The following is a 27,449-nucleotide window of genomic DNA, read 5'->3' on the forward strand; positions in this document are numbered from 1 at the left end:
TATCTTGCCAATGGGGCGACAGAGGACAATCGACCTCGAAATTTTCAGGTACTAAGTGGCAAGCTTTGGAGTATAACACAAAATCTTGTCTTAATTTTGTACTTATCGGCCTAATAATTTAAAGAATTATATATCAGAAAATCATTTCTTAAGCGGTACCCTCGTCAAATCAGTAGAAATGCTTTAAATTGAATGAATTCTTACCTTGTTTACTTTTTTTTCCATTTCTCTCCGCTTCGTTAGTACCCAATTTCCGGTGGCGATGATACACAGTGTCTAATGTCAAGACAGAATTTCTATATAATTCTATTACGATGTTGTGCCAGAAATATTTGAATAACTATTTAATTGACATATTTAAAGGAATCATGAAACTGGGGTGTCGAGTACATCGACGAAACAATCCCTCAACGTCACAAATACCAAAAAGACATTTAGTGGTCAAATTACGGTCAGTGGCATTAAAGATTGTAATACATTTCGATCATCTTTATACACAAAAGTTTTGTTGAATGAACATTTCAGAAACACACAGTCTAAATATAAAGGTACCCCTCCTTCTGCAGTTGCAGGATATCAGTATTAATTGAGACTGTAAACATTTGCAAACCACTGTATTTTACAGCAGCTGGTAATAAAAGCACCAAAGCTTTGTCAACACAGAGATTTCTATACTATTAAAATGAAAACTTGAATTCTTAAGTTAAAGTAAAAATATCTATTCAATTATAGATGAGATGGATAAATTGGATAAATAGATTTTATGTCTTCCATGTCTGTCAGTTATGCGGTATGCGGCTCCATTTATTAAAAATCCTGGTCACTGAGGAGAGTGGATTCAACAACTGCATGATATGTACATGCACCTGTCCTAAGTCAGGAATCTAATGTTCAATAGTTGTCGTTTGTTGATGTGGTTCATAAGTGTTTCTCGTTTTTTATATAGATTAGACCGTTGGTTTTCCCGTTTGAATGGTTTTACACTAGTAATTTTTTGGGCCCTTTATACATGTAGCTTGCTGTGCGGTGTGAGCCAAGGCTCCGTCTTGAAGACCGTACTTTGACCTATAATGCATGGTTTACTTTTATAAATTGTGACTTGAATGGAGAGTTGTCTCATTGGCACTCATACCACATCTTCTTATATCTATATATGAAATGATGTGTTTTTTATTATTTTTGTGATGTATTATGTAATGTGTTATTTTGTTTTCATGTCATCAACCCCATTGGAGTATAATAGAGCATAATTTTCAATAAATTAAACTAATTGGTTAACATTATAAAAATAAGGCGAGAGGTAGCAAGGGTGCAAAATACTAATCACGACAAAAAATCCTTAGACATCTGAACAAAAATATTTCATACTCAGAAAAGAAATCAGTATCGGGTCAACTCTAGATTTAGTTTTTAGGGACTTCTCTTCATCAATCATCTGCTTGTTTGCAGGAAGAGATAACGAGTAATTGATAGATTATTGAAGACTCTGCTGGAACCTCTAACGCGCGTTTACACGTGAGATCATCAATTTGATTATAGTAGACGTAAATAATTATAATCTAAACACATATCGCCCGTGCATGATAATATGCTAAGATATGTGCAGAGTTACATTCCCATTTGATATTCTTTTATTTCATCAGCTGAGAATGCTTTGTTTCGTTGGGATTAACTTTCTATTTTGACTGTCATTCAAGGATATAAAAAGGTTGCTCACCTGAGTTTAAGGTAAGTAATCATTCGAGAATGTATTTGTCATTATTACAAATACGTATAACGCATCTTTTTTTGTTATACATACGGAAATACAATTGTTGCGATTGGAACATTTTGAGAATATTATAAATCTATATAAAATTTTATTTATTTTCTCAAGTGTTGAGACTAGTGTTGGTTCTAATGTTACAATCCTGAAAGGTATAATAATAATTATTGGACAATATTTTGAAAACAAATTTTGCTGCACACGACTCGCGAATCTGTGTTTCTTTAGTAATAAAAGATGAATTAGAAGAGAGTGATGTACAGGTCAATGAGACAGCAACCCAATGACACAAACAACCAAAAAGACATCAAGAGGGCAAATTTATATGCTTCAACAATAGACAGGTGTCCAAACAATATAGTAAGTTCTACATCGTCCCGAGTCTATAATAGATGAGGTTCCTTACTAAGGACATCTTAGCTAGCCAAGGGTTACGATCCAGTCCCCTCCTCTAACCCTTGGCCAGCGAAGATATACTAAGGACAGGGACATGAATATGCGGCGGGGTTAAAATATATAATTTTTTGAGATCTCAATCCTCCCCCTTTTTTTAATTTGATCAGTAGACTTACCAAAACTTGCATAAAAGAACATACAATAAAAATCAGAACAGGAAATGCACTTAACTCTTAAATAACGGTACAATGTATAAACTCTTAAATAACGGTACACTGTATAAACTCTTAAATAACGGTACAATGTATAAACTCTTAAATAACGGTACAATGTATAAACTCTTAAATAACGGTACAATGTATAAACTCTTAAATAACGGTACAATGTACGTATAACTACATACAAAACAATCAGCATATTATTCTGTAAAAAAGCCGTAGTTACTGAACGTAAGCTCAAAGTATTTAACCTGCTAATTTGAAACCATGCCTACCTACACTTATTATATGTTGATGTACGTCATAGAATTTTTCATGCAGCAAAATTAAGTGTTCAGAAATAACTATATATACATTTCTGATAGTATGACTTTCAATCAAACCTTAAAGAAATATTAGAAAAATAAATCTACATAAACTAGATGAACTGGAGTCCTCTCTGAATCTTTGTATCTAAAATGTCGTTTTGTTTAAGTGCATGTGCACACATTGTATTGATTTATAAACAAACTTGTTCGCTTTATATATACATTTGCACGAGCTCGAGATCTAGAGGAGATAACAACTTTATTAGAAATACGAACATAGATGTGGGGTGCATATACGTATGTAACTGAAAGAAAAAAAACGAAATAAATAGGGATGGACTGATATATCTGTTATCAGAGGTCAACATACAGACTTCAACAACAGACAAGTTTCTATACAATTTGTCAAGCTCAAAATCGTAAGAGCCAGAACAAGTGGTCATATAAATTTGGGAGAGACAACAGTTGGTCTGCTATCACCACACAATTCCTTAGGAGACAATTCAAGAAAATACAAAACGAACAAAAGAAAACCAGTCAAGAAAACACAATAAAATTAAGCTATTAAACGGCCTCTGACGAGGTTCCTAGCTACGGACAGCTACATCAACATTGCAGGGTTGAAATAATTTAGTTATTTTTATCAATGCTCCTAGCTTTGCAGCTTGAAAACAAGCGTAATCAACGGAAATCGAATAGGTTGATAAAGAAAATTCTATACATCATCAAGAATGTCTGCTTTTAGCTGCTTACATTATACATGAACCGTGTGTCGTTGATTGCATAATACTGTGTAACAAAATATATCAAGAGCAAGCTGACTTTTACTGTTTCTTGTAAGTTTAATCGATGCATCCCTTATTAAAGCCCGACAAAGATGGGTTAAAATATGACTATATAGATTTTGAGTTACTTGTTTATTTTTATTGATATAAAAGTCACTTTTTAGTGTACATTTAATTCCCTTGTATGTATGTTTCCATCACAAATTTTGATTTACTCCTTTAAATATATGTATGTGGATAAAACAAACTAAGTCCACATTTATAGCTATCAGCTTTCAATAATAAAAAGAATGTACTCGAACATTTACTTGCTCTCTAATAATTTAAGAGTAAAATCGAACCTTTCTAAATAGGATTATGAAACCTTTTTTCCATTCGGTAACAATAAACTAAAATTGTAGTACTGGAATGTTTTTTTTATACGCAACAACATATTTGCCAGTTTTAATGAAATTCGTTTTGATCACGTTTGCTCAATCTATAGTTTTCTATGTAGTATTTTGGGGACTGATTGTTTCGCCTTTCGTATTTTTGTGTTGCCATGACGTTGTCAGTTAATATCGACTTAGGAGTTTTGAGATATCTTCCGCCTCTTTTTCATTCAGCTTCAGAATGAATATTTGTCCGTAAACAAAGTGTTTATATAGATAAACGTACATTGATTTCAGCAAAATCATAATATAAATTGCATTAATTTAAACATTAAGGTGGTACCCAACACCTTGACTAAAATTAATTTGGCTCGTTTAATTTTCATAAAATTTTGACAAAATATTTACTTTGACCCTTTGACAAAAATATAAAAATTTCAGAAAAACTTGAACCACAAACTTGATCGGAAAAATTTCATTGGATTTCAGCAGTTTGACAAACACTAATTCAGATCATTGAGAAGCTTAATATTTCCATAACAATAGAGCATGATTAAAACGTTCAGCTGATTTTTACAGAGTTATCTCCCTGTAGTGTTATGTACCACCTTAAAGGAAATTTTACAATACGCAATTCTATTTTTGGGTGACTATCAATACTTTTGTTCAAGATTTATGAGATACTATATTATGCATATAAACATTAATCAATAATTAAAGAAAACATATTAGAGAGAAATTGATAATAAAAATCCCGTTTCTCCTTGGTAAAATGTTATGGCAGGTTTAGGCAACAATATAATTATTAGATAGAGATATTCATAATCATAAATGTTTATTCATCAGAAAAATATTTATTATATTAAAGTGGTTGCTTGATTATACATTGCACTATAAAGACATTCAAAATTTATAACAAATCGGTATCAGTGAAAATCGTTTACATAAGAGAGAGGCGAAAGGTACAAAGACATTCAAACTCATAAGTCGAAAATAAAATGACATCGCCGTGGCAAAAAAAAAAGAAAGACATAAAGACAAACAACAGTAGACAAAACACAACATAGAAAACTAAAAACTGAGCAACATCAACTCCACCAAAAACTGGGGGTGATATCGGGTGCTCCGGAAGGGCCGTCGTGTTGCTCATGTAAGTACAAACCCGGTGATAAGTCTAATTCGGTCGGTCACATTCGGAGAAAAGGGGACAGAATTTTATAGTAACGACAATTGGAACATATCCGTCGACATACTCGTGATAGCGTCCGTAAAATTTACAAAGGGATGACTTCAACTTCACCACTTCGAACTCTTGTTTTAATAGCTTTCTTGTAAGCAGTAACCCTCAATCAAGGAAATGCAAGCCTTGGAATAGCGTATCAACTGGGAGAAATATACTCTGTACATATATTGATAAGAAAAGACAACCCTTATGATTTATACAAAATAGAGAACAATTTCATACTCATTATTGTACATGTTTACAAGTTTAATGCGAAACCGTGAAGAAGATAAATGAAATTTTTCAAGCACTCTTCATAGAGTTCTTCCGTTAGTTATTATGTATTATCTCAGTCAAGATATTACGAATAAGACAACATGTACATGCACTAAAATAATCTAGTTTTCAGTGCAAGTTCATTGAAAAAACAGGGAAACACTGAAAAATATAAACAAAACGGAAAACAATTTATTACATGTGTAGTAACACAAATTTCTTGTTCGATGGCAAAACCGGGAAATAAAATTTCATTTCATGAAGCTATTGATAATCAGCCCGCGATTGACCATTTTACTATATATGCAAATACATGCAAGCGTATATGAAGAAACTGATGGAATATTCTAGAGTTTACATAAATCGTTGCCTGGTACCCTGCTTAATGAGCAAACGGTATTATTCAAATAAATTTTCACGTCACATATCATTTTGGTGGCTTTTGTTTTCGTGGTCTGTGTCCAAACAATGTCGAATTTTCGAAAAAATCAAAGACAAATACTGGAATTAAATAATTATAGACAATAACAACATATACTTAAGTTATATTGTTTGAAAATATACAATTCATCTGTACTAAAATTGGAAAATAAAAACAATGTAGTACGTTCTTTTGTCAGAGCATAACATTGCATTGGTACTAGCTTCGAAAAAAGAAGAAAGCTCAACATGCCACTCCTGTTTTCCTATCTAATAAGCTTGTACATTTAAATTTAAATTATCTGTACTGCAGTACGTATATATTTAAAAAGAAGATGTGGTATAATTGCCAATGAGACAACTCTCTCATTGTATATTGACGGTTTTGTGCATTTCTGATTCGGTTAAGACACTTTCTTAGAACACGTGATGAGTTAATCAATATCTAATTTCCAAGTCTTTCAAGGTTACTTGTAGTAGAGATAATATTCAGCAAAACAAAAACATATGTCATACTAAAATATGAAGTATAAACTCAAACTCACTCCATATCTTGAACTTTAGACAAAAGCTCTGCACGGTTTACATTACGCACGTGTAATTGCTGTAAATTTTTGGGAATTAATTTCTCGATTTATCAAAAGCTTAAATGTTAATAACGTTAACAAATTGTTGAAAACACATTATATTCTGACATCGCAGCTTCGTATATCAAACGTGTGCCAAAATCTGCACATAAAAACTAAAAGAGTCTTAATGCAGATTGCATAACTCTAATTTTCTTTCAACAAACTACTAGTTTTAGCAGAAGAAAAAACATCATCCATTTGGTTTCAAATCTATAAATTCTATTTCAAAAAAAGAAATAATTTTGTAATGGATGATTAGTGATGAAGTGTACCTATTCAACCTAATTATTGCTTTCAGGAACTCTTTACGCCAAAATAGTTCTCACCATATTATGACGTTTCGTTAGTGAGATGATTTTGGAGTGGTAAAGAGGAAAGAATGTCAGGAGAATTTCTTTGTAAATTACATCAAATTTATGGTGAGTAATGTTTTAATCATTCATAATATTTATTTGAATCATGTTTATCTGTGGAAAGCTGGTTTTGTTTACATTTATCCAATTAAGAGAAGAGAAAGATAAGTCCGAAGAAACACAATCATTATGCAACAGGCTGCACATCTTAATATCTGCAGACAATAATGTTCTATCGAAAACACATGTGCACAGTAGTTTGATATTTTTGATATTCGGGAAAGCAATATTATTTATTAATTTGTGCGTATGATAAAATACTATAATTGCGATAAAATTAAACATGCATAATGATATTGGTTAGTCAACGGGTTAGTTATTCAAGGCATTTACTTAATATGTTAAATGTTATTTATACAAAATTTAAGAACTGTCTAAATATGAACACTCATAGATGTCTATGTCTTTAAATACGTGTACTGTGTTATGTGTTCACAATGCATATCTTATTTTGGCATTTCTTTGCTATGACTCATCTTTTTAATAACCTTATAATAGTATCTTATAATTTGATTTAGATATTGTTTTTTACAGTTCTGGAATAATTAAAACTGGAACATATTTTTTTCCTTCCGAACCGAAATCGCATACCACTTTAATGTATCCACAAAACACGTGTTGCTAGTAAACATTTTTCTTGCAATGAGTAAATTCTATTAAAAGTTTAAAAGGAGCTACAAAAAGTCACGTTTGGAATCCTATAATACCCTGCTTAATATTCCGGAGAACCTGGGATAACCCTCGGTTTTGGTGGGGTTCGTGTTTTTCTATGTTGTGTTTTGTATACTGTTTGTCTATTGGTCGTTTTTTGGTATTTTTTCCATGGTATTGTCAGTTTGTTTTTCTACTTATGAGTTTGATTTTACTCTTGGTATATTTCACCCCTCTTTTACACATGTCGAACTCTACTTAATCAAAGATAAAGTAACATGAACCATGCTGCTTCACCAGAGTAATACTCATTTCATTAATTTTAAAACCTCACGGTTAAACTGACCAGTTTCAAGAAAATATGATAACACCTACACGGCTTACATCGTAGTACCGGTAGACCGAGAAGACAATCATCATTTGTAGTAATTTTAATTTTGCAAATTTAAAATCAGGTGTTTTATCGCTTCTTTAATCGCAATATAGCATATTAAACACTTCAATTTTTATCAGATTGTTTTATTTTGAAAAGTGCATGACGTAGTTAAAGATTTAAACCAATAACTGTTGCAAAAAAACATCGATACGGTGCCAGAAACCTCTTGCATTATTACTATTTTATCATTAAGTAATTGACATGAAAAACATCTATTTGATGGATTAGTTTAACAGTCTGTACATATTTTATGCTGTATAACTATTATAATGTTTTGTTTACAAAAACGTTGTCATAGCAACAGTAAATGAAATCATTAATTGACTTTGGCAAGGCAATTCTAATGTTGTTGTCGTTAATATATTGTTTTGAAAGAAAGATGGTTGCGTAATTTTGCACAAGGTATTCTAATGTTTTTGTCATAACTATATAGTGTTTTGAAACAAAGATGGTTGCGTAATTTTTGCAGTGAATATTTTGCCCTGTTTACGTTTGCCATGTCTGTTGTTGATGATTAAGAGGAACTGTTGTGTTGAATGCTCCTAATTTGCGCATTCTACTTTGAACATGCTGGGAATGTAACTAGAATCTATTAAACAGAAGCATCTGTATAGTTAATCAATATTCTTGCAAACAAACTAACTGGTTTACATTTGAAAATGCATCAAGGAAGATAGTATACTAATTGCAACTGATTTTTATTTTTTATTCTTATCTTGTATTGTTACACCACTGTCCCATGTTATAGTGAAGGGTTGAGTGCTCACAAACATGATTAACTCCGCCACATTCTTGATGTGCCTGTCCCAAGTCAGGAATCTGCAGTTCAGTGGTTGTAGGTGGTTCATGTTTGTTATATTTGTTTTACTATAGATTAGGATGTTAGGTTTTTCATTTGAATTATTTCACATTTTTCATTTCATATAGCTGAATATACGGTATGGGTTTTTTCTCGTTGTTGAAGGCCGTACGGTGGCCTATCATTGCTTACATCCACTTCACATCGCTGTATTCTATAATGTTAGAGCTTCTATTGTGTAATGATCGTTGCTATTTTTGTTGTCACTGACCTCCTCACGGTGTAATTATGTATTGGCTTCATCTCAAATTTGGATCGTGTTACTGCAGTCGCTGACCAGATCATAACAGGTCAACACTAGCTTTTTAGTTGATTTGCTAAGCACATACCATTGAAACTAAGAACAGCATCAATATATTTGTCCGTTGCGGTATTATTAATAAGTTCGAAAATGATGCCCGTATGCCACCCCTTAATGTTAACCCTTTCATCCAAAGCTAGAACTAAATACGCAAAGTACATTGCTCTAGCAAAATATTTTTCACGAAAACTAAGATATACCAAATAATAAAAAATAATAATCAATCAAAGATTATCTGTTGTATTTTATGTTATCTTCTTCTTATATAAATATAATACTTAAATTAAAGCGTTGAGATCGTGTACATTAATTTATGTTTCTTTGATAATCTTATCTGTGCTAGAAAACGCTACGCACGGGATGTTGATAAAAAATAGTGTTGTCAAATTTTCACGGCTACTGTCGATATCTGAGAGTTTTTTTTATATAATTTTTGTTACATTTGCATCCATGTTTCAATTTTTTTAATAAGGTAAGCAATATTTGAACAGGCAATTAAACCACAAAAAGACTTCTTGGAAATGAGCAAAATTTCGATTGAATAACATCAAATCAATTTATCCTAATTAATAATGACGATGAAATAAATATTAGCAGGATGAACTTTCGGTAACATTTTGACAGAGTTATGGCCCCTAATGAACGCAATTTCGGCTCCACAGTGTCCAAACAAGTGTGTTTAAGACAAAGTTGCATCTTTTGATTTAATCTTAAACTCTTGTAAAATGGTTCAAGTACTGTAAATTAGCTCATTATATATACCGGGGTTGTAATTTTGTACGCCAGACGCACGTTTCGTATGTATAAAAGACTCATCAGTGAGCATTGAAGACCCAAGATTCCGAAAGGTTTTGCCAAAGACTGTTAGACATAAAATATAGTGTATAATATCCGCCCAATCAATCTTTTTTATCTACACATGACTAGACAGTTCATGTTTTTGTACAGATAATTTTATCAAACAACATAATAAAGTAATATATTGTTTTTCTTTATCTATACCGTACTAATATATTTCGCAGACATATAAATTGGAATAGTAAAAACTATGTTTACTTTCAAAATTAATATTGTCAACAGATAAAGTATATGTAGTTATTAATAATATTGAAAGAAGGGCTTTCGTGAGTTTTGTAAAAATATTCTGCACGTGAGAAAAAGTACTCCAAATTTTATGGTTTACGGGGAACTTGGTCGTTATCCCATTGATATTACTATTAAACTACGCATTGTTATGTTCTGGAATGATATGCTCTCAAATGAGAATAGATTATCTAATACTTTAGGGGGTCTCGGTGGCCGAGTGGTCTAAGTAGTTACTACTGTAATCACTAGCCAGTCAACACTGAGGTTGTGAGTTCGAACCCCGCTCGTGCGGGTGCACTCGACTCCAATCTTAACTGACTAGGATTGTCAGTTTTCCTATCGAAGGTCGGTTGTTTTCTCCGGGCACTCCGGCTTCCTCCACCAATAAAAACTGGCCGCCACGAAATAGCCCAAAAGCGGTGCTTAAAAGTGGCGTTAAAATACCAAAAATCAAAATCAAATTTAATACTTTATATAGACTTATGTTACAACTTCACCAGAGTAAACCCAAACATTTTAAATGGGTTACGTACATCAAATCCATTCTTGATGAATGTGTTCTTAACTTTTATATGGAATGATCAGATACCTATGAATAGAGAAATGTTGAAATCTCTTGTCAAACAAAAACTTGTTGATCAGTTTATACAACAATGGTTCTCTGTAATTAATAATTCTTCAAGAGGAGAATTCTATGGTAAATTCAAAAATATATTTGAATTAGAACCCTATCTACTACGATTGGGAAATACTGATAGATTGTATATGGCTAAATTTAGATGTTCAAATCTTAAATTCCCAATTGAAACGGGAAGATAGAAAAATATTTTAAAAGAAAATAGGATATGTCATCTATGTAATCAAAATATTGGCGACGAATATCATTATATGTGTGTTTGTTCACATCCTAGTGTGTCACTTCTTAGACAAAATATTGTACCTAATTATTACTTACCATATCCTTCCAGGCAGAAACTAATCGGTTTACTTTCATTGTGCAACATAAAGGTGTATAGGAAAGTATGTACTTTTCTTAGAAAGATTACTTATTTGTTGTAGATATAATTTTTATACATATGTTTATATTTATATATATTTAGGTACTCACAATCACTGAATAAATAGGAAGATATCTGTACAAATGTAATCCTTTAAACTTATAGGTATATCTCAATGTCATGAAAATCACGTGCTGTTATACACTACTCTGCTGTCGATATATGTGTATACTTTATCATGTTTTGACCTCTTGTACACGTTTGTGTCTGAGGAAATAAAGTATTTTGTCTTTTTTTGTGAAGTTCAATTGCTTTCTCCGTTTTTCATGATATCAATTTTTTCAGTTTTGGACGAATTTAAGAACGTTGTGGTGCGTTATTGTTTTACATATTTTGACATTCTTCTTTTCACTTAGGTACGTTGTGGTATAATTTAGATATAAACTGTCACATTTTTTTTTAGTAATATCTGTCTTTTCAATGACCACGTGCTTTTATGAAAAAATAGAAGTATTGACATAAATCCGAGATTTTACTTTCATTTGAATTTAAAGAACGCTGTGTTGCGTTGTTGTTTAAAGTTTTGGTTGGCGTTTGGTTCACTCTTGTTTCATTAAGGTACGTTTTGGTGCGATCTTGTTTGAAAAACGTATAGTAATACTATAGTTCTTCTAGCCACCGCGTGCTAACAATTGAGCTGTTCCTGTACTTAAGCTTCGGGTGACAGTGTTACTGATTAATTTGATCATATAGTTGGAGAAGTGGCACACTAAAACATGTCTCCTCATTTAGTACTATCAGAGACATATAATACAATGTATTATATGTCTCTGGTACTATAGTTTGAAATAATTGGTTCTTTTACTTCACTATATTGTTATTTCAACATACTAATCGAGGGCATAATATGCAAGTTTCGAAAGGGAAAACTTTAAAGATGTCCTTTTTGATGTAACAAGTACAAATATAAAGAAAACTAATAATAAACAAATATTTTCTGTGAATGGAATTGCAGGAATCAAGTTCTATTCTTTCGACGTTTTAAATGTAAAATGATCCATCCGCTCACAAAAAAAAATAATTTTGATCTTCTTTGCGTCAGTGAACTTAGATATAGAATGCTTACTGGGGTGTTAATAGAAACTATTAGCAAACATTAATTGTAATACAGTTATTGTTATTATTTTCCCCCTGTGCATTGGGAAAATACACAATGTATTTCCCCCAGAATTTATCGTTGAATCGATGAATATATACATGAACATGTGGTATATGTTCTACACTAATAGATTGAAACATCATAATTATATCTATTTAAAAGTACGAAGATGATCTATTCATGTCCAATGAATCGTTTCAATAACAGCACACTATCAAAAGACAGAAAGTAAGACTGTACAATGAATTCTTCTACAAAATTTTAAAACTAGTTTCGGAATCGTCACCCTTCTATATTTCATGATAATGGAATTATTTGTCATAAATCATGGACTTTTATTAAAACGTTTAAACCCGCTGCATTTGTTTGCACCTGTCCTAAGTCAGGAACCTGATGCTCAGTGGTTGTCGTTTGTTGATGTGGTTCATAAGTGTTTCTCGTTTTTATATAGATTAGACTGTTGGTTTTCCTGTTTGAATGGTTTTACACTAGCCATTTTTGGGGCCCTTTATAGCTTGCTGTTCGGTGTGAGCCAAGGCTCCGTGTTGAAGGCCGTACCTTGACCTATAATGGTTTACTTTTATAAATTGTAACTTGGATGGAGAGTTGTCTCATTGGCACTCATACCACATCTTCCTATATCTAATTAAGCAACTTGAGGTCACCGTATGACCTTAAATAATGAACAAAACCCATACCACATAGGCTGCTATATATAAATGGCTTCGACGTGACGAAATGTGAAATAATGAAACGAAAAAAATAACGTCTTGACCAAGAACAATTTTTAGGTCTAATAAGTCGATATTCTAGCACTGCACAACGAGCCTTATTCGGTCATTCGACGGGTAATTATCTAATAGAACGAATTACCAATCTGGTCTGATGGCCTTGGAATTTATTATTAATCAGCAGCAGAAATGGTTATCGATACCACAGTCAGTATATGTTTTGTCCACCATTTTCTTCGGGAAATGTCTGTACCAAGTCTGAAATATGGCAGTTGTTTTTTTATTTGTTCCGTTGATTGATAGCGTTTGATTTTGTCATTTTTTATGGACTTCCCTTTTTTAATTTGCCTTGAAGTTCGGTATTTTTGTTATAATTTTTGACTACTTTTCTTTTTTTTTTAAGTTAAGAAGGTACCAAGAGTTGAAGAAAAAAAATAACAGCCGATCACGTGCACAGACAACACATAAAGGAAAGACAGGATGACAAAACAAAACTTTTCTCAAAATTCTACACAGTATACAGTACACTAACCGAACCAAAAACTTGGGGAGGGGAGCGCATAGGTGTCCGGAAGGATAAGTAATCCCTGATCTACTAGTTAAACCCGCCATGCTACGTAGGTTTAAATTTGATATGTTCAATAATTATCTCACAAGTCAAATTTTCCCCAATTGAAACATATTCTCTATTGGGTGCCATTGTTATTCATGATTAAGCGCGGACCGTATGAAAAGGCTGCATTGTCGAAATCGTAAAAGAACATAAATTTGATAAATACTATATGTTATGCAATAATTTTCAAGATTATTTTCCTGTTTTGTCTGTTTAGACTTTTAGGGGAGGGGTCGATCTTCGTGAGGTTCTTCGAGTGTACTATTTAAGGTTGGTTTGCAGTATAAACTAAATATAATGGTACTGGCGAGTAAAATTATGGACTATTACAAAATTTATCTTTTTAGCATGGTAATCGTTCTGCCCGTATTAAATTCCAAACATAAAATATGTGTTAACATGTGTTTAATGAAATCCCAAATTATCCGATTATGAAATGACATTTGTGATGGGCTTATCGGATTGAACATTATCGCATAATCTAAACCTCTAACAAATTTGAGCAAACTGTATACAATTTTGGCAAAGAAATGCGTTTTTGTTAATACATCAAACAAAATCACATCAATGCATATAAATACAGCATTTTTACTCTGCACACCCTGTATCATTTCTATAGCAATGAACTAGTCAACTACTTTTCCCCTTATTCTCCGTTGCTTTGGAACTTCAATAGTTGTATTGTCGGAAATATAATACTTTTCAGACGTTTTTATAGAGGATATAATATTGATACAATGTGCATATACTATATAAATAAATAAATAATAATAGAAAAGTATTGCGATACAGTTATGATCACTTATTGGTCAAAGTTCTATCGATACTTTTTTTTTGGCATTGCCTTTTTCAGACTGTGTATGACATCTTAGCTCTAAATCTGTTGGATACGACTGAAATTTTGGTCTGGTAAACCATGATTTATTTGTTATTTGAAAACGGTTTTGAACTAGCTTTCAATAACTGCGTGTACTTTTGAGATCGGAACATTATGTCTTTTGTCTTTTTGTTAGTATGTTCAGTTTTTTTGTGCTTCGTTCTGATCTGATGAGTCAAGCCATTTCCAAATTGTTTATTATAGTTTGTTTTATGCTGTGCTGTCACACCACTGTCCCAGGTAAAAGGTAGAGTTTATCCATCACATACATGTTTAACCCCGCCACATTCTTTATGTGCCGGTCTCAAGTCAATCTGTCGTTTTTGTTTCTCGTTTATTGTTTTTAGCATAAATAGGGTCATGATCACTGAACATGCATGGAACTGTATTTTAAAGTTATAGTTTAAGGTAGCTTACCATGAGGTTGAAGTCACATCGACTTACAACTGAGTGCATATGTTCTTTATGATTTGATTTATTTTTTTTTAATTTGCCAAATAAAGGTTTTCACCAAGTACATGGCTGACTTAACAATTTTGGCCCGACATCTTGTTGACACTTATATTTTGCACAAGGTCAAGTTTTCTCAGACTGTTTAGGACGTCTTTACACTAAATTCATTGCATGTGTACTTGATTGAAATTCTAGTTTGGGAACATTGTATATTCATGAGTTGGAATTGGCTTTCAATTAGCTTACAGTATAACTTCGAGTACGGTTAGATCGGTACCTTGTGTTTTTGTCTTTATCAGGTTAGGGGTTGTTGCGTGCTATAGTGCCGATTTGATGATTCAAGTTTTTTCCATTTAATTTTCATTGTTTATTCTTAATATATAGGATACATGCTGCTACTCCACTGTCCCCATATTAAGTTAAGGTAGGGCGCTCATAAACATATTTTACTCCGTCACATTCTTTATGCCTCTGTTCCAAGTTAGGAACCTGTATTTCAGTGGTTAAAGTTGGTTGCTGTTTTCCCTGTGTTTTTTTTCTTGTTGTTTTTTGCATAAACCAGGACGTTTGTTTACTATTTTGAATTGTTTCACAATTTGTCTTGCCAGGCCCCTTTATAGCTTACTACACGGTATAACGGATTTTGCTCATTGTTGAAGGCCACAGAGTGCCCTATAATTATTTACATTCTCGTCCTTTGGTCACTGGTGGACAGTTGATACAAATTGCAAGTGGCGCAATCACACCAAATCTCTTATTATCATATGGAAATGTGAAAATATGCATATATTTCTGAGGCAAAGATTCTTTTAGAAAAACAGTACCATCTGTTACATATGCGTATAACACGAGCAACTTCACAATCATTTACACAGTTATATGAGAAAAACTAATAGAAATGATATTTTAACATTGAATGATAATCAAAGGAACATGTATGCTTCTTTACCTGACATTTGTTAATCGGGTTTTAACCGGATTTGTGTGGTTTTTGGAAATTGGCGCGCGTCAGTTTTATTATACTTGGCAGCCGATCTATTTACTTACAAATGTTTTTGTTTATACCTATGTAAAAAAAACAGGAAATCATACAAAATTTGAATTGTCTTGTTTAATTATATTTTCTGTTGCAACTCTCCAATCTATTACACTTCAGATAAATACGCTGTGTTGCCGATCAAGCAAGGTTTATATTTTTTTATCAATAGCTTATTAAAATTTGACAGTTGTAAATTGATTTCACATGTATGTTGATATTATGAAACTTATTTAGTTATTTATCCGAATTGTTTTGCCCCTTTTCAATGAAGTTGTATTACATATCAAATACGTAAAATCTTTATGATAGTTAAGCAGTATGCATATAGTATATATAATAAACTTCATTTCATTTTTAAATCACTCTACATGAAGAAAAATCTTAGGTTATCGTCAATAAGACAGAAAACCAACAACACAGGTTTAACAAAAACATTTCTAAAAGTCGTAACATTGTTATCAATGATGTACAAATACCGTAGCTGTATGCCAAGCTCTTTTACGCCCTAAGACCAGACAATTTGTAGAGTGTATTAATTTCTTTTACGCCTAATAATTGTGTATACAACCCACAAATTATCGATCATACTGTTTATCAAAAACGGTAATCGACCATATGTGATTAATACTCGATGGATTTCATGAACAATTATCGATAGTGGGTAGTTTGAATTTAAGATCGATTAATGAATGATTATTGAACGTATTGCTAATGTACTAGGCAACTGTCCTGTCTTTTCAAATAGGAAGTAAGTACTGGGGATTAATTTTATATATAAAGCTAAAATATTGTACAACTCTCTTTAACTGCAAAATAATCCCAAATAGGAATATAAGTATATCAATAAAATATACATGATAAACGACAAAAATAATGTGGCATAGGAGTAGACTGCATATTGAGAAGGACATACTTTCCACAGTTACAAGAAAAAAAATAGAATCTTGTCTATAGTCTTATAGTCTAGAATTAAGTCAGGGCCCTTTTTCATTTTCATTTTTTGGGGTCAAAGAGTGGGGGAACGGATAGGAGCTAAACATTCCTGCCTCATAGGCCTATATCTCAATAGAGATATAAAAATATTTGATATTTTTCATTTAAATGCAATATTTTGTATCTAATTGGTATATTTCTTCATTTAAATGCAATATTTTTTCATTTAAATGCAATATTTTTTTATTCAATTGGTATAACTTGTCATTTTAATGCAACATTTTTTATTCATTTGGTATATTTGTCGTTTTATATAGTGGTATATTTGGACATTCGTGTTACTCAGTCTTTAGTTTTCTGTGTAGTGTTTATTAGACTGTTGCCTGTCTTTCCATCGTTTTGTTTTGTTATGGTAGTGTCTTGGTTTTTTTCCCCATCTTAAGATTTTTGATTGTCTCGTTTATTTCTATTCAAAATGTCACTACAGACATGGGCATATCAAACGAGTTGGGAATATACCGTATAAAGGGATCACGGAACATCCCCGTCTAAAAGGGGACATTAACGATACGGAACGAAAATCGTATCTTGTGTAATCAATTTTGTGTTTCCCGTGAGATACTACAATAGTCAAATCTTAAAAAAGAACTATTCGGAGACTCATGAAATTTATAAAGTGTTGTTTTTACTTTTTATTGCTGTTTATATTAGATTTCTTTAAGGTGATCAGTTCCCTTTGGCAAATTTTCCCGGTATGCTTACAGAATTAAATCATATCTAATGTTAAAGTGTTTTCCACACCTTTTTTTCATCATGCTTGAAGATATTGATTGATAATTGGTATATAGTTTTATCATGACAAGTTATACAGATCAAGTTCGAAATTTTGTTTCGGTCTGATAATTTTGTGTAGAGTTAAGGTCCTTGGACTTGAAAAATTCACTCATTTAATCAGTTTTCCACACTGTTTTTAGTCATGCTTGAAGATATTGACTTGATATCTTCTTTTTGTTTACACCATGACAAGTATAGAACAAGTTAACTTTTTGTTCCAGTATAATGAATTTTTACCCGGTAGGGGACTATGTATTGCCATGCAATACCCTCAGAATGCTTGTTTACTTAAAGAAAAGGAATATAAACATAGTGATTCATATGTCCAAATTTAAATTCAGAATTAAGTCCCCTTCCCATTTTTTTTTCTCTTTTTTGTAAAGCAACTAATGATTTTTATATTGACCTAGTGCCATCCTAAAACTTTTTAAATGAATCCTAAACAAAAATTCGGATTCTTTTATGCTTTAATACAAATTTTCATGTTCATGCTTTTATTTGCAAATTTCTAAAGAACTGCAAATACAAACGAGACAATAAAAAATCATAAGAAGGAAAAAAAAAAACAACCCCTGAGACTTGACATGTTCCGATGTTTTATTTTGGTTATGTCTTGTGTATAGATATAGCGAGGAAGATTTACCAATCTACAAGTTTATGCTTCATTATAACGGGTTATGACTCTACAACGGTTACACCACTAGTGTCACTAATTGACTTGAGGAAAATCCCAAAACCGTACGTACAACGTCCGTTTTGAACTGCTTATCCTTCCAGAGCACATGTTTCGCCAGTTTTAGTTTAGGTTCGTGTTGCTCAGTTATGTAGTGGTCTGTGATGTTTTTTGTGGTCCGTTGTTTTTCTTTTCGTCTCTTTTGTTTGCCATGTCATTTTTTGTCTGTCTTTTTTTGTATATTTTTTTCTTCTATTATAAGTTTGTTTTGATTAGAATAACAAACTTTGTATTTTCATTCTCCAAATATTGAGTCATGAATTTTATATGTTTTAGTAATACGATGAACTTTAAAAAAAAACGCACAAGAGTTACTTATCAAGACAACATATAAAATCCAGAATCGACCAATCACAAACGTTGTTGCAAATTTGACCTGGTGACGCCAAACAATTTCCCATAATGCAATTATTGCATATAAATAAAAAAAAACTACTAAACATTGCAAATTAAAGTTAAAACGACAAATATACCAATCGAATAAAAAATATTGCATTAAAGTGACAAGTTATACCAATTGAATAAAAATTATTGCATTTGAATGACAAATTATACCATTCGAATAAAAATATTGCATTTAAATGAAAAAATATACCATTTAAATAAAAAAAAATATTGCATTTAAATGAAGAAATATACCAATAAAATAAAAAATATTGCATTCAATATACATGTATTGTGGATTGTTAACCCCGTATCGCACTGGAGACACCCGGAACTATCAGTAATAATTTATTGAATAGTGCAGGAAGAACCATTGACAATAGAAAGGATGGTTTCTTCAAGTTGTAAAAAAAAATCATGCCTTTCAATTTGCATCGTAATCAAAAGAATACAGTCCATCATTTGATCAGTATAGATATGGTATGAAAACACCATTTCAATATACAACAACAAAATTATTTTCATTTACCTGTGTTTAAAGTTATTGCAAATGGATGGTATTTTTGTTCGAGCATATTGTTTTTCTTTAATTGTTTAACATTTCTTACCGATATAACATGTTACTTTTATTATTCTTCCCTTAGTTTATTTATTTTGTATTTACATTGTGTCATAGGTCAAATTTATTTGTTCAGTGTATGTTCAATGGTGTTAATATGTCTTTTGATTGAGTTAAGCTATTTCAGTTGATATTTTATAGTGTGTCTTTCTATGTTGTGATGTTACACTATTGTTTCAGAAAAAGGGTGAAGGTTTGGTACCATTAAAACGTTTAAACCCGCTGCATTTGTTTGCACCTGTCCTAAGTCAGGAATCTGATGTTCAGTAGTTGTCGTTTGTTGATGAGGTCCATAAGTGTTTCTCGTTTCTCGTTTTTTATATAGATTAGACCGTTGGTTTTCCCGTTTTAATGGTTTTACACTAGTAATGTGTTGGGGCCCTTTATAGCTTACTGTTCGGTGTGAGCCAAGGCTCCGTGTTGAAGACCGTACTGTGACCTATAATGGTTTACTTTTATATATTTTGACTTGGATGGAGAGTTGTCTCATTGGCACTCATACCACATCTTCTAATATCTATATAACACTATAAAAGCAAAGACCTACAACTCATTTTGCTAGCAATGAAACTATAATAAGACAGATATTCATACAGTTAATTATTTTTTTCTTTTTCATTATAGAATAAAAAAGTAAATAAAGACACACATTAAAGATGGACTGGGAATACTACAACCGTTAACAATGAAGCAATACTTCAGTACTTCACGTGAATTCTCATTTTTATATAATTAGAATAGATATAACTGTATGTCGAAATGGGAAACTTAGGAACAAAAAAGAAACAAAAAGAAGAGGACATTGCCGATGACGTGTGGCTAAAACTAAATGATGGTCAACAAAAGTCACCAAAAAGTAAGAAAAAGAAAAAGAAAAAACGGAAAAAGAAAGGAAAAGGAGATTCTCCTGACAGAATCGAAGAGGACGCGTCACAATGTGACAGTTATTCATATTCTACACTAAGTAGCAGAAAACTATCAGACAGTACCATTGCGTCTGCAGGTACAATCACACAGCAAAATGAAAAGGTTGAACAAAATACATCCAGATTATGTGGGACAAATGTAGATGACCAGTCCAATGGAAGTATTGGTTACGTCACCGCGTCAGATACATTCACGCCCCCTTCGCCACGAAAGGGCATACATGCGAAATTTTCTCCTGTCATAGCACGAGATAGTCCGCGTGTGGTCCGGCGACTTTTACAACGTGAAAAAATTCTAGAAAGTCCAGAGAAAATTCTAGAAACCCCAAAGGAATCATTGGGTAATCTATCACCAAGAGCTAGATTTTTCCTTACAACCCCCGAACCTCCTAAAAATATGGCATTTGAAAACAGAAAATTTTCTCGACACAGTAGCGGAAGCTCTATAGATTCTAGAATATTAACATCACAATCAGAAAATAAAACGTCACAAATATGTGTAGAAGGTGGAAGTGACGATAAATCTTCAAAAATATGCAAAGAACGCGACAAAGACAACCGTTGTATAACAAATGGATCTCTAATCGTTAAATCAAGGCAACTACAGCAGAACAAAAATACATGTGACAGCAGGTTTTCTAATAATAGCTTAGAAATGAGTGACAGTACAACAGAAAATCTTGTCAGAACTGGTGAAAAAGCTAAATTAATACGCTACGATGGCGGTAACTTGTCACCTGCCGAGAGGAGAAAGTGCAAACAAACCCAACAGAGTGAGGTAGACAAAACCACCAAAATAATATTACCTTTCGTGAAATTTGATAATGATCATCTTCATCAAGGTGTACATAGTAACTTCATAGATTATATTGAGAGGCCCGAGAGGGATAAACAGACTAAACGCGATACTTATTGTGTTCTAAAGAACGGGATATTAAAAGAGGAAAACGATAATGTACACTTAAAAGTTGAAAGTTGTGCCGAATTTGTTCCACCTCCCTCACCTGCCTCAGGTGTTACACTTTTAGAGGTAGATGAATGTGCAATAATTGAAAGTGAAACGTGTTCCGAAATACATCTAAGTAGGGACGATGAAATTTTCGGAGATTCAATTTGTAAAAGATTATCATTGCTTTTGGAATCTGAACAAGACAATACAAAGTTAAATCGGTCTGAATTTCACGAGTTCACCGATTCGCCGTCATCCTCTCCAGATATACCGGAAGTACAGCACATAGATCCCGATGAACGTTTCGAAGACGTGTTTAGATATTTGGAGCAATCATGCCTCAAGTCTACGGATTTCGATGACGCTTACAAGTCAATTGAAGAGACAGAATTAAAAAGTAATCTAAAACAGGAAGAAAAAAATTTAAAACTCATTTGCAAAGAAAATTACGAAATATTAACGGTACCAAAAGTTGATGCCACTGTTAAAACTCCTCAAGGAAAAGACAATGCTTCAGTTTTAGATGTTATGAATAATAATTTTAGAATGAAATCAACAGATGATGACATAAATTCGCAAGTCAAGGATTGTACTGAAGTTGCACAACTAGATGTATGTCAAAACGTATTGAAGCGCAAAAGTGAGCTAGAAATTGAAGAGCAAATGAAACACGAAAACGAGTTAAATGAAAAATTGATTCAGCAACATATACAAGTATTGCAAAACATACTTCCAACTCAAAATGAACCAAATAAAAGAAATTCTACGTTATTTGCTGTTAACAATAAACATGCAAATGATCCGGATAATTATATATTGGTCACAAAAAAAACTTACGGCGTAAAACGTGGAATTCTTGTAGAATTAATGGACGAAGAGAAGGACCTTTTAACACGTGATGTCATTAAAACTATGGACGGTAATGATTGGATTGCTACTGGAAGTGAACTGAAATATAAACCAGAATCAATGCTGGTAGAAACAGGTCTTAACGTAAAATGTCCTGTAATTACCGAAGATTACAATTCAAAGGAAGAACCTGAGTTGTCTGGTTCGTCTGAAAGTTTGGAGAGTCTATCTGAACCAGTCTATTATAACTTAGATGATTACCAAAGACATAATCAGAATTCAAAATATAATAAAGGAGTGTTTGAGAAACAAAATGAAGAATATGTGAGACAGAATCGAGAATTCGAAATAGATGATTATGAATTTGAAAAGCATGAAAGAGAATTCGAAATGGACGAACACAATTTTCAAAAACACAAACGGAAACTGGAAGGTCAAGATCGGGAATTCAGTGACACCCCATCATCGGACGAGGAAATAGATTTTAAAAATATTCTGAATAGGAGTCAAAGTCAGAGCGATAGCGATTGTTCTGATTTTAGACCAAAAAGAGAAACAGATATCCTTAGTGAAGTTATTAGATCTTATAAAGATGAGGATTATTCAGACTATTCTGATGAGATATCAGAAGAAGAAATTTTATACTCCGAAGAGCCACGAACTGAGAGGCAAATAACAGTAAAACGAACGCCTTCAAAACTTGACCAATCTATTCAGAAATTGTTCCAGGAAAAATCAAAACAGATTTCAATTTCTGCACCGCAAAGACCAGATAAGCAATTAGAAAATTTTGATCTCACGCCGACCGCTGAGGTATATGAACAATCACAAGCGGAAGGTTATGACTCCCCTTTTCATAAATCTTCTGAGGGCAGTAGGCGATCAGTTGCCTTCACTGAATCAGACCTCGATGCGTCAGAAAAATGGGAAGATGATGATGATGATGCTAGTAATGATAGTATGCTAGCAGATGATGAGGACGATGACGATGAATTTGGTCAAATTATTTTTAGTAAACCGTACATAGAACATGACGACAAGGTGGATGCCTTGTTTAGCTATAATATGGTTAAAACAATGCCAGAAAGTCCGGTCGTGTGGGAACCGGAACCGGAAGATGATGATGTATTTCAGGACAATATTCCGGTAGCATCAAGTGGATATCACCCGGAAGAATCATTAGAATCGTCCGACGAAGCATTTGGTGATGCTCGGAAACAAATGCAAGAAATTCACGAACAACTTCAGACCTTACGTGAACAAATGGTTACTTTCGAAAAGGAAGAGGACGATTCTAGTCTTCCGACTTCACCATTTGACGACAGAATATTGAATATTCCGAAAGGTGATAAGGATTAGTAGCAATACATTATTAGTGATGTTCTTCCTATCATAGACCAAGTTTAGACGTTAATGCTATTAAACATTGGGAGGTATAGAAATCCTGACATAAGTCATTATGTAATATAACATTCTGTTGAAAATTTATCTTAAACCCGTTAAAATTTTTCAAATGTTTTCCTGGTTTTGCAACAGAGTTGATATGCAACCTTCCCTAAACATATCTCAATTTTAATCGACCGGAATTTGCCAACATACAATCTTTATTAGTATCAAATCAAATCAGACACTCCTATTACCGCTTCATTGTGAGAAGGTCTAAGATTATCAACATCATGTCGTGCATTGATTGTAATGTTGCAAGATTTCCTAAAGTTCTCTTATTAAAGAAGACCGTGTTTCAAATCGCAGGTTTTTCTGAGTTTCAAATGACACTCAAAAATACCAAAATTACAACCCCCCCAAAAAAAATAAAATAAATAAAAAAATAAAATAAAAATCATTATCAAAAATATAACAAAAAACAAAAAGGCAACTAAAAAACCTAAGTGTATTACAGCTAAATGATTTGTGGTTGAATAAATCATTTAATTACGGTCTCACAATGGACTCGTATATTGTAACGCAAAATGCAATCCTCCTTCCCCGAATTGATACAGTATAAGGTGTGCTCTGAAACACGGAAAACTTTATTTTTGCAACATATGGATGAATTATTTTTCATTAATTGGAAATAAATCAGAAAACAGTTAAATACATGCACGGCTTCCAAGATGTGTTCCTTAATCGTTCACTTCTTGTAGTTTTCACGATAACTTCAGCGACTTAATTGCACTATTATACCTTATAAAAGCAATCTTGAATGACAATAATATTGTTTTTATGGGAAAATAATAGGCAAGAGATTCTAAAGGTGTAACACCACTAATTCGGGCCCGGTTTAGAAAGCACATTCCAAAAATTAGTACATATTTAACACAAGATAGTTCCTACGCATGGGTGTTACTTACAAAATATGTAGAATATTTTGGTAATTTTGGTAAAGAAAATGAAAGCTGAATGACTGGTGATCATTGTAGAACACTGTTTTGACTTATAATTTTGAATAAAAAAAAAACTGCATGGAATTTTAAAATGAGGGTACATTTTGCCTGTTTGTCAGTTCTGAAGTACCTGTCTAGGTACATCCGATGTTCCGGGAACCAGTTCTCTCTTATATGCAATCAAAGGTATGTTGATTTTTGCATAAGGTGTTACTTTGACATGCAATAATTGTCACTTTATTTGAACTTAAGACAAAAGAGCTGTGCCTGCTTGAAATTGAGGAATTTAACATAGAAAGCAATGGGCCATGCATTAGTAGTGTACTTCCTAAAAGGAGAATCAAAACGCATAAGTCGAGGGGAGAGAAACCAACAAATTATGACAAAGGACGAAAAACGACAAAAGGACAAAAAATTAAGAAAAAACTAAAGACTGAGCAACACGAATATCCGTGGGTGATCTATGGTAGTCAAGAAGGGTATTCAGATCCTACTCGACATGTGACACCCGTCGTGTTACTCATATAAAATACGATGCAATACGTTTTTTATGTGTGGACATTACATTAGAACATAGTGAATTCATATACGTTTTAACTTTAGTCTTTCTCGCACTGACGATGTAGCAAGATTTTCCGTTTTGTAAAACTATTAATGTACAAATAGGGTTTTAAATGTTCCATAGTAGATAGATGCAACCTACTTAAAAACAAAACTGGAAACTGTCCAAGGTTGACCATCTTCTACACAGATAAGTTTTTAAATGTACGATAGATGAATATTTTACAGAAATGTATCTGAAAATAATAATTAATCTTGCATAATTATAGAGAGTTAATCCACGAAACGAAAACAAAATTTTATTTATATTGATTTTTCAATCTAAGGATGTGTATCCTTGTCCAATTTCACACATGAATTAAAAATGTAATAGATTTCATTATAAGACAGTGTGTCATGGTTGTAAAGAGTTACTGTCACTTGGTTCATCAGTGCATTTCATTGTAATTGGAGTTTTAATTTGTTATCAGGGAATTAAAACTTTTTAAAACTTCATGGATATTTTTCATTGCTCAATTGAACTATTCTTATTGAAAGGACGCTACATAAATTCGAAACTTAAATGGATGTCCGTTCGCATTTTCAATAAATTCCTATCGGAATTTTTCGTAGGCAATGTACGTATTAGAACATTAAGTCTAGTGACCTATTCATATCAAAAAAATATCTGAAAGAGAGGCGAAAGGGACATTAAAACTCACAAGTTGAAAACCAACCGTGACAACACCATGGCAAAAAAACGAAAAACGACCAAACGAAAAACAACAGTATACAAAAATAACATAGAAAACTAAAGAACGAGCATTATGAACCTCTCAAAAAAATCGGGGTGATCTCATGTGCTCCGAAAGTGTTATCAGATCCTGCTCCACATGTAACACCCGTCGTGTTACTCTTATAAGCTAAGTGATATTAAAAACATTTCTGCCGAAACCTTTTCATTTTCTTGTACTTTACTTTTTGTATACTTAACAATTCATTCATCTTTACACATTTAGTATGGAAAATCCTAACACGCCCTGTTCCCACCTAAATATTCTCGTTTAAATTACATGTAAATCAAAATCAAGTGTTCAATGATATTTTTGATATATTTTGAATTTTAACAGAGATAATTTACATAATGATATTCGAGCAAAATTTATCGAGAATAAATCATTATTTAAAACCAAGTTGATGTTTTTTAAAATATACGTCCGTATCTCGATTATATAAACAATTATTATTTTTGTCATTCAAACTGTGTTTCGTTTTTTTATACGGCAACGAAGTTGGACAAAATTTTCATCGCGTCTTCTACATCTATAATGAATAACACAACAGGAACTAAACATGGATGCACGAGTCTTTGAATATTCCTGCAATCTCTTTATTTTTCACTAGAAAAATGAGACTGAAATGTACGAGAAGTCTCGAATAGTAAACAAAAACAAAAATCATATAAGGGAACAAAGAATGTAAACTCACCAAAGACACAAGGATTATAATTTAACTTGCAAAAATATTTGACTAAATTTTTATTTTTTATATATTTGAGATATAAAAAATTATAAACATGGATTTACTAGGTATACAATTTAAAAGCAGGGCCTAGGAAAAGGTCAGAGGGTTACAAAATCTGGAGTAAATGTCGAAAACGAAGATTTTAACCTCTGGTAAAATATAGAAAATCAGCTATCTCATTTGCTTTCTAGTTCTAAAAGGTTTCTTTAGTGTGATCATTTATAATACATAAGAGTACTTTGGTTTCTATATCATTTTTATTTATATCATGTACGAATTATCATATCTTATTAGGTCTTTCCACTTTTCTGTGGAAAGACCTATTGTATTTGTTCTGATTATTATTATTTTTTTCTTCTTCCGCCCCATTTTTTTTCTTACGGTGTTTGGTGGTTTTGCAAGATGTCACTTAAATTTTTTGCATATGATATCGAACAGTTATTGCACTTTTGAAACTGACCCTAGGCCTGTTTAACCGAACACTTTTTATTGTAAGAGTTATCTCCCCAAACAGTTTTTCATGTGTGCGCATCTCCTTCGCAACCGTAAAAGATTACGACAAAATTATTTCACCAATTTGCTCATTCTATCCTCAGGATCTGAAGAATAATTTTGACCGAAGCCATCCAGAGACTTCATATGAGAGTTATGCATTTGATATAAGTGATATGCATTTGCAACTGGTAAACCATAAGTGATAGAGACCTAGGGTCTGTTGATTTGAGGTCCTTGGTCCAATATGAAGAAAATTAGGTCAAGGTCAAAGGT

The 27,449-nt window shown here is 32.5% G+C and overlaps 1 protein-coding gene across 2 annotated transcripts; it reads left to right on the top strand.

Annotated features, from left to right (window-relative positions):
- The first annotated feature begins 1,497 nt into the window (after positions 1 to 1,497).
- On the top strand, positions 1,498 to 25,671 carry LOC127729552 (uncharacterized). Of its 2 annotated transcripts, XM_052237375.1 has the most exons (3): positions 1,498 to 1,728; positions 6,689 to 6,809; positions 20,134 to 25,671. In XM_052237375.1, exon 3 carries the CDS (start codon positions 20,269 to 20,271, stop codon positions 23,590 to 23,592), a length of 3,324 nt encoding a protein of 1,107 aa, XP_052093335.1. In that variant the 5' UTR covers positions 1,498 to 1,728; positions 6,689 to 6,809; positions 20,134 to 20,268; the 3' UTR covers positions 23,593 to 25,671. The 2 variants fall into 2 exon arrangements, with proteins under 2 accessions (XP_052093335.1, XP_052093334.1); XM_052237374.1 differs by lacking the exon at positions 1,498 to 1,728 and having other exon boundaries at positions 6,529 to 6,809.
- The last annotated feature ends 1,778 nt before the right edge of the window (positions 25,672 to 27,449 follow it).

Source organism: Mytilus californianus, unplaced genomic scaffold (assembly GCF_021869535.1).
Source record: "Mytilus californianus isolate M0D057914Y unplaced genomic scaffold, xbMytCali1.0.p SCAF_2, whole genome shotgun sequence".
NCBI classification, from domain to species: Eukaryota; Metazoa; Mollusca; class Bivalvia; order Mytilida; family Mytilidae; genus Mytilus; species Mytilus californianus.

Coding starts and splice junctions, on each gene's coding strand:
- LOC127729552 (XM_052237375.1), top strand. CDS start 20,269: ATGGGAAACTTAGGAACAAAAAAGAAACAAAAAGAAGAGGACATTGCC.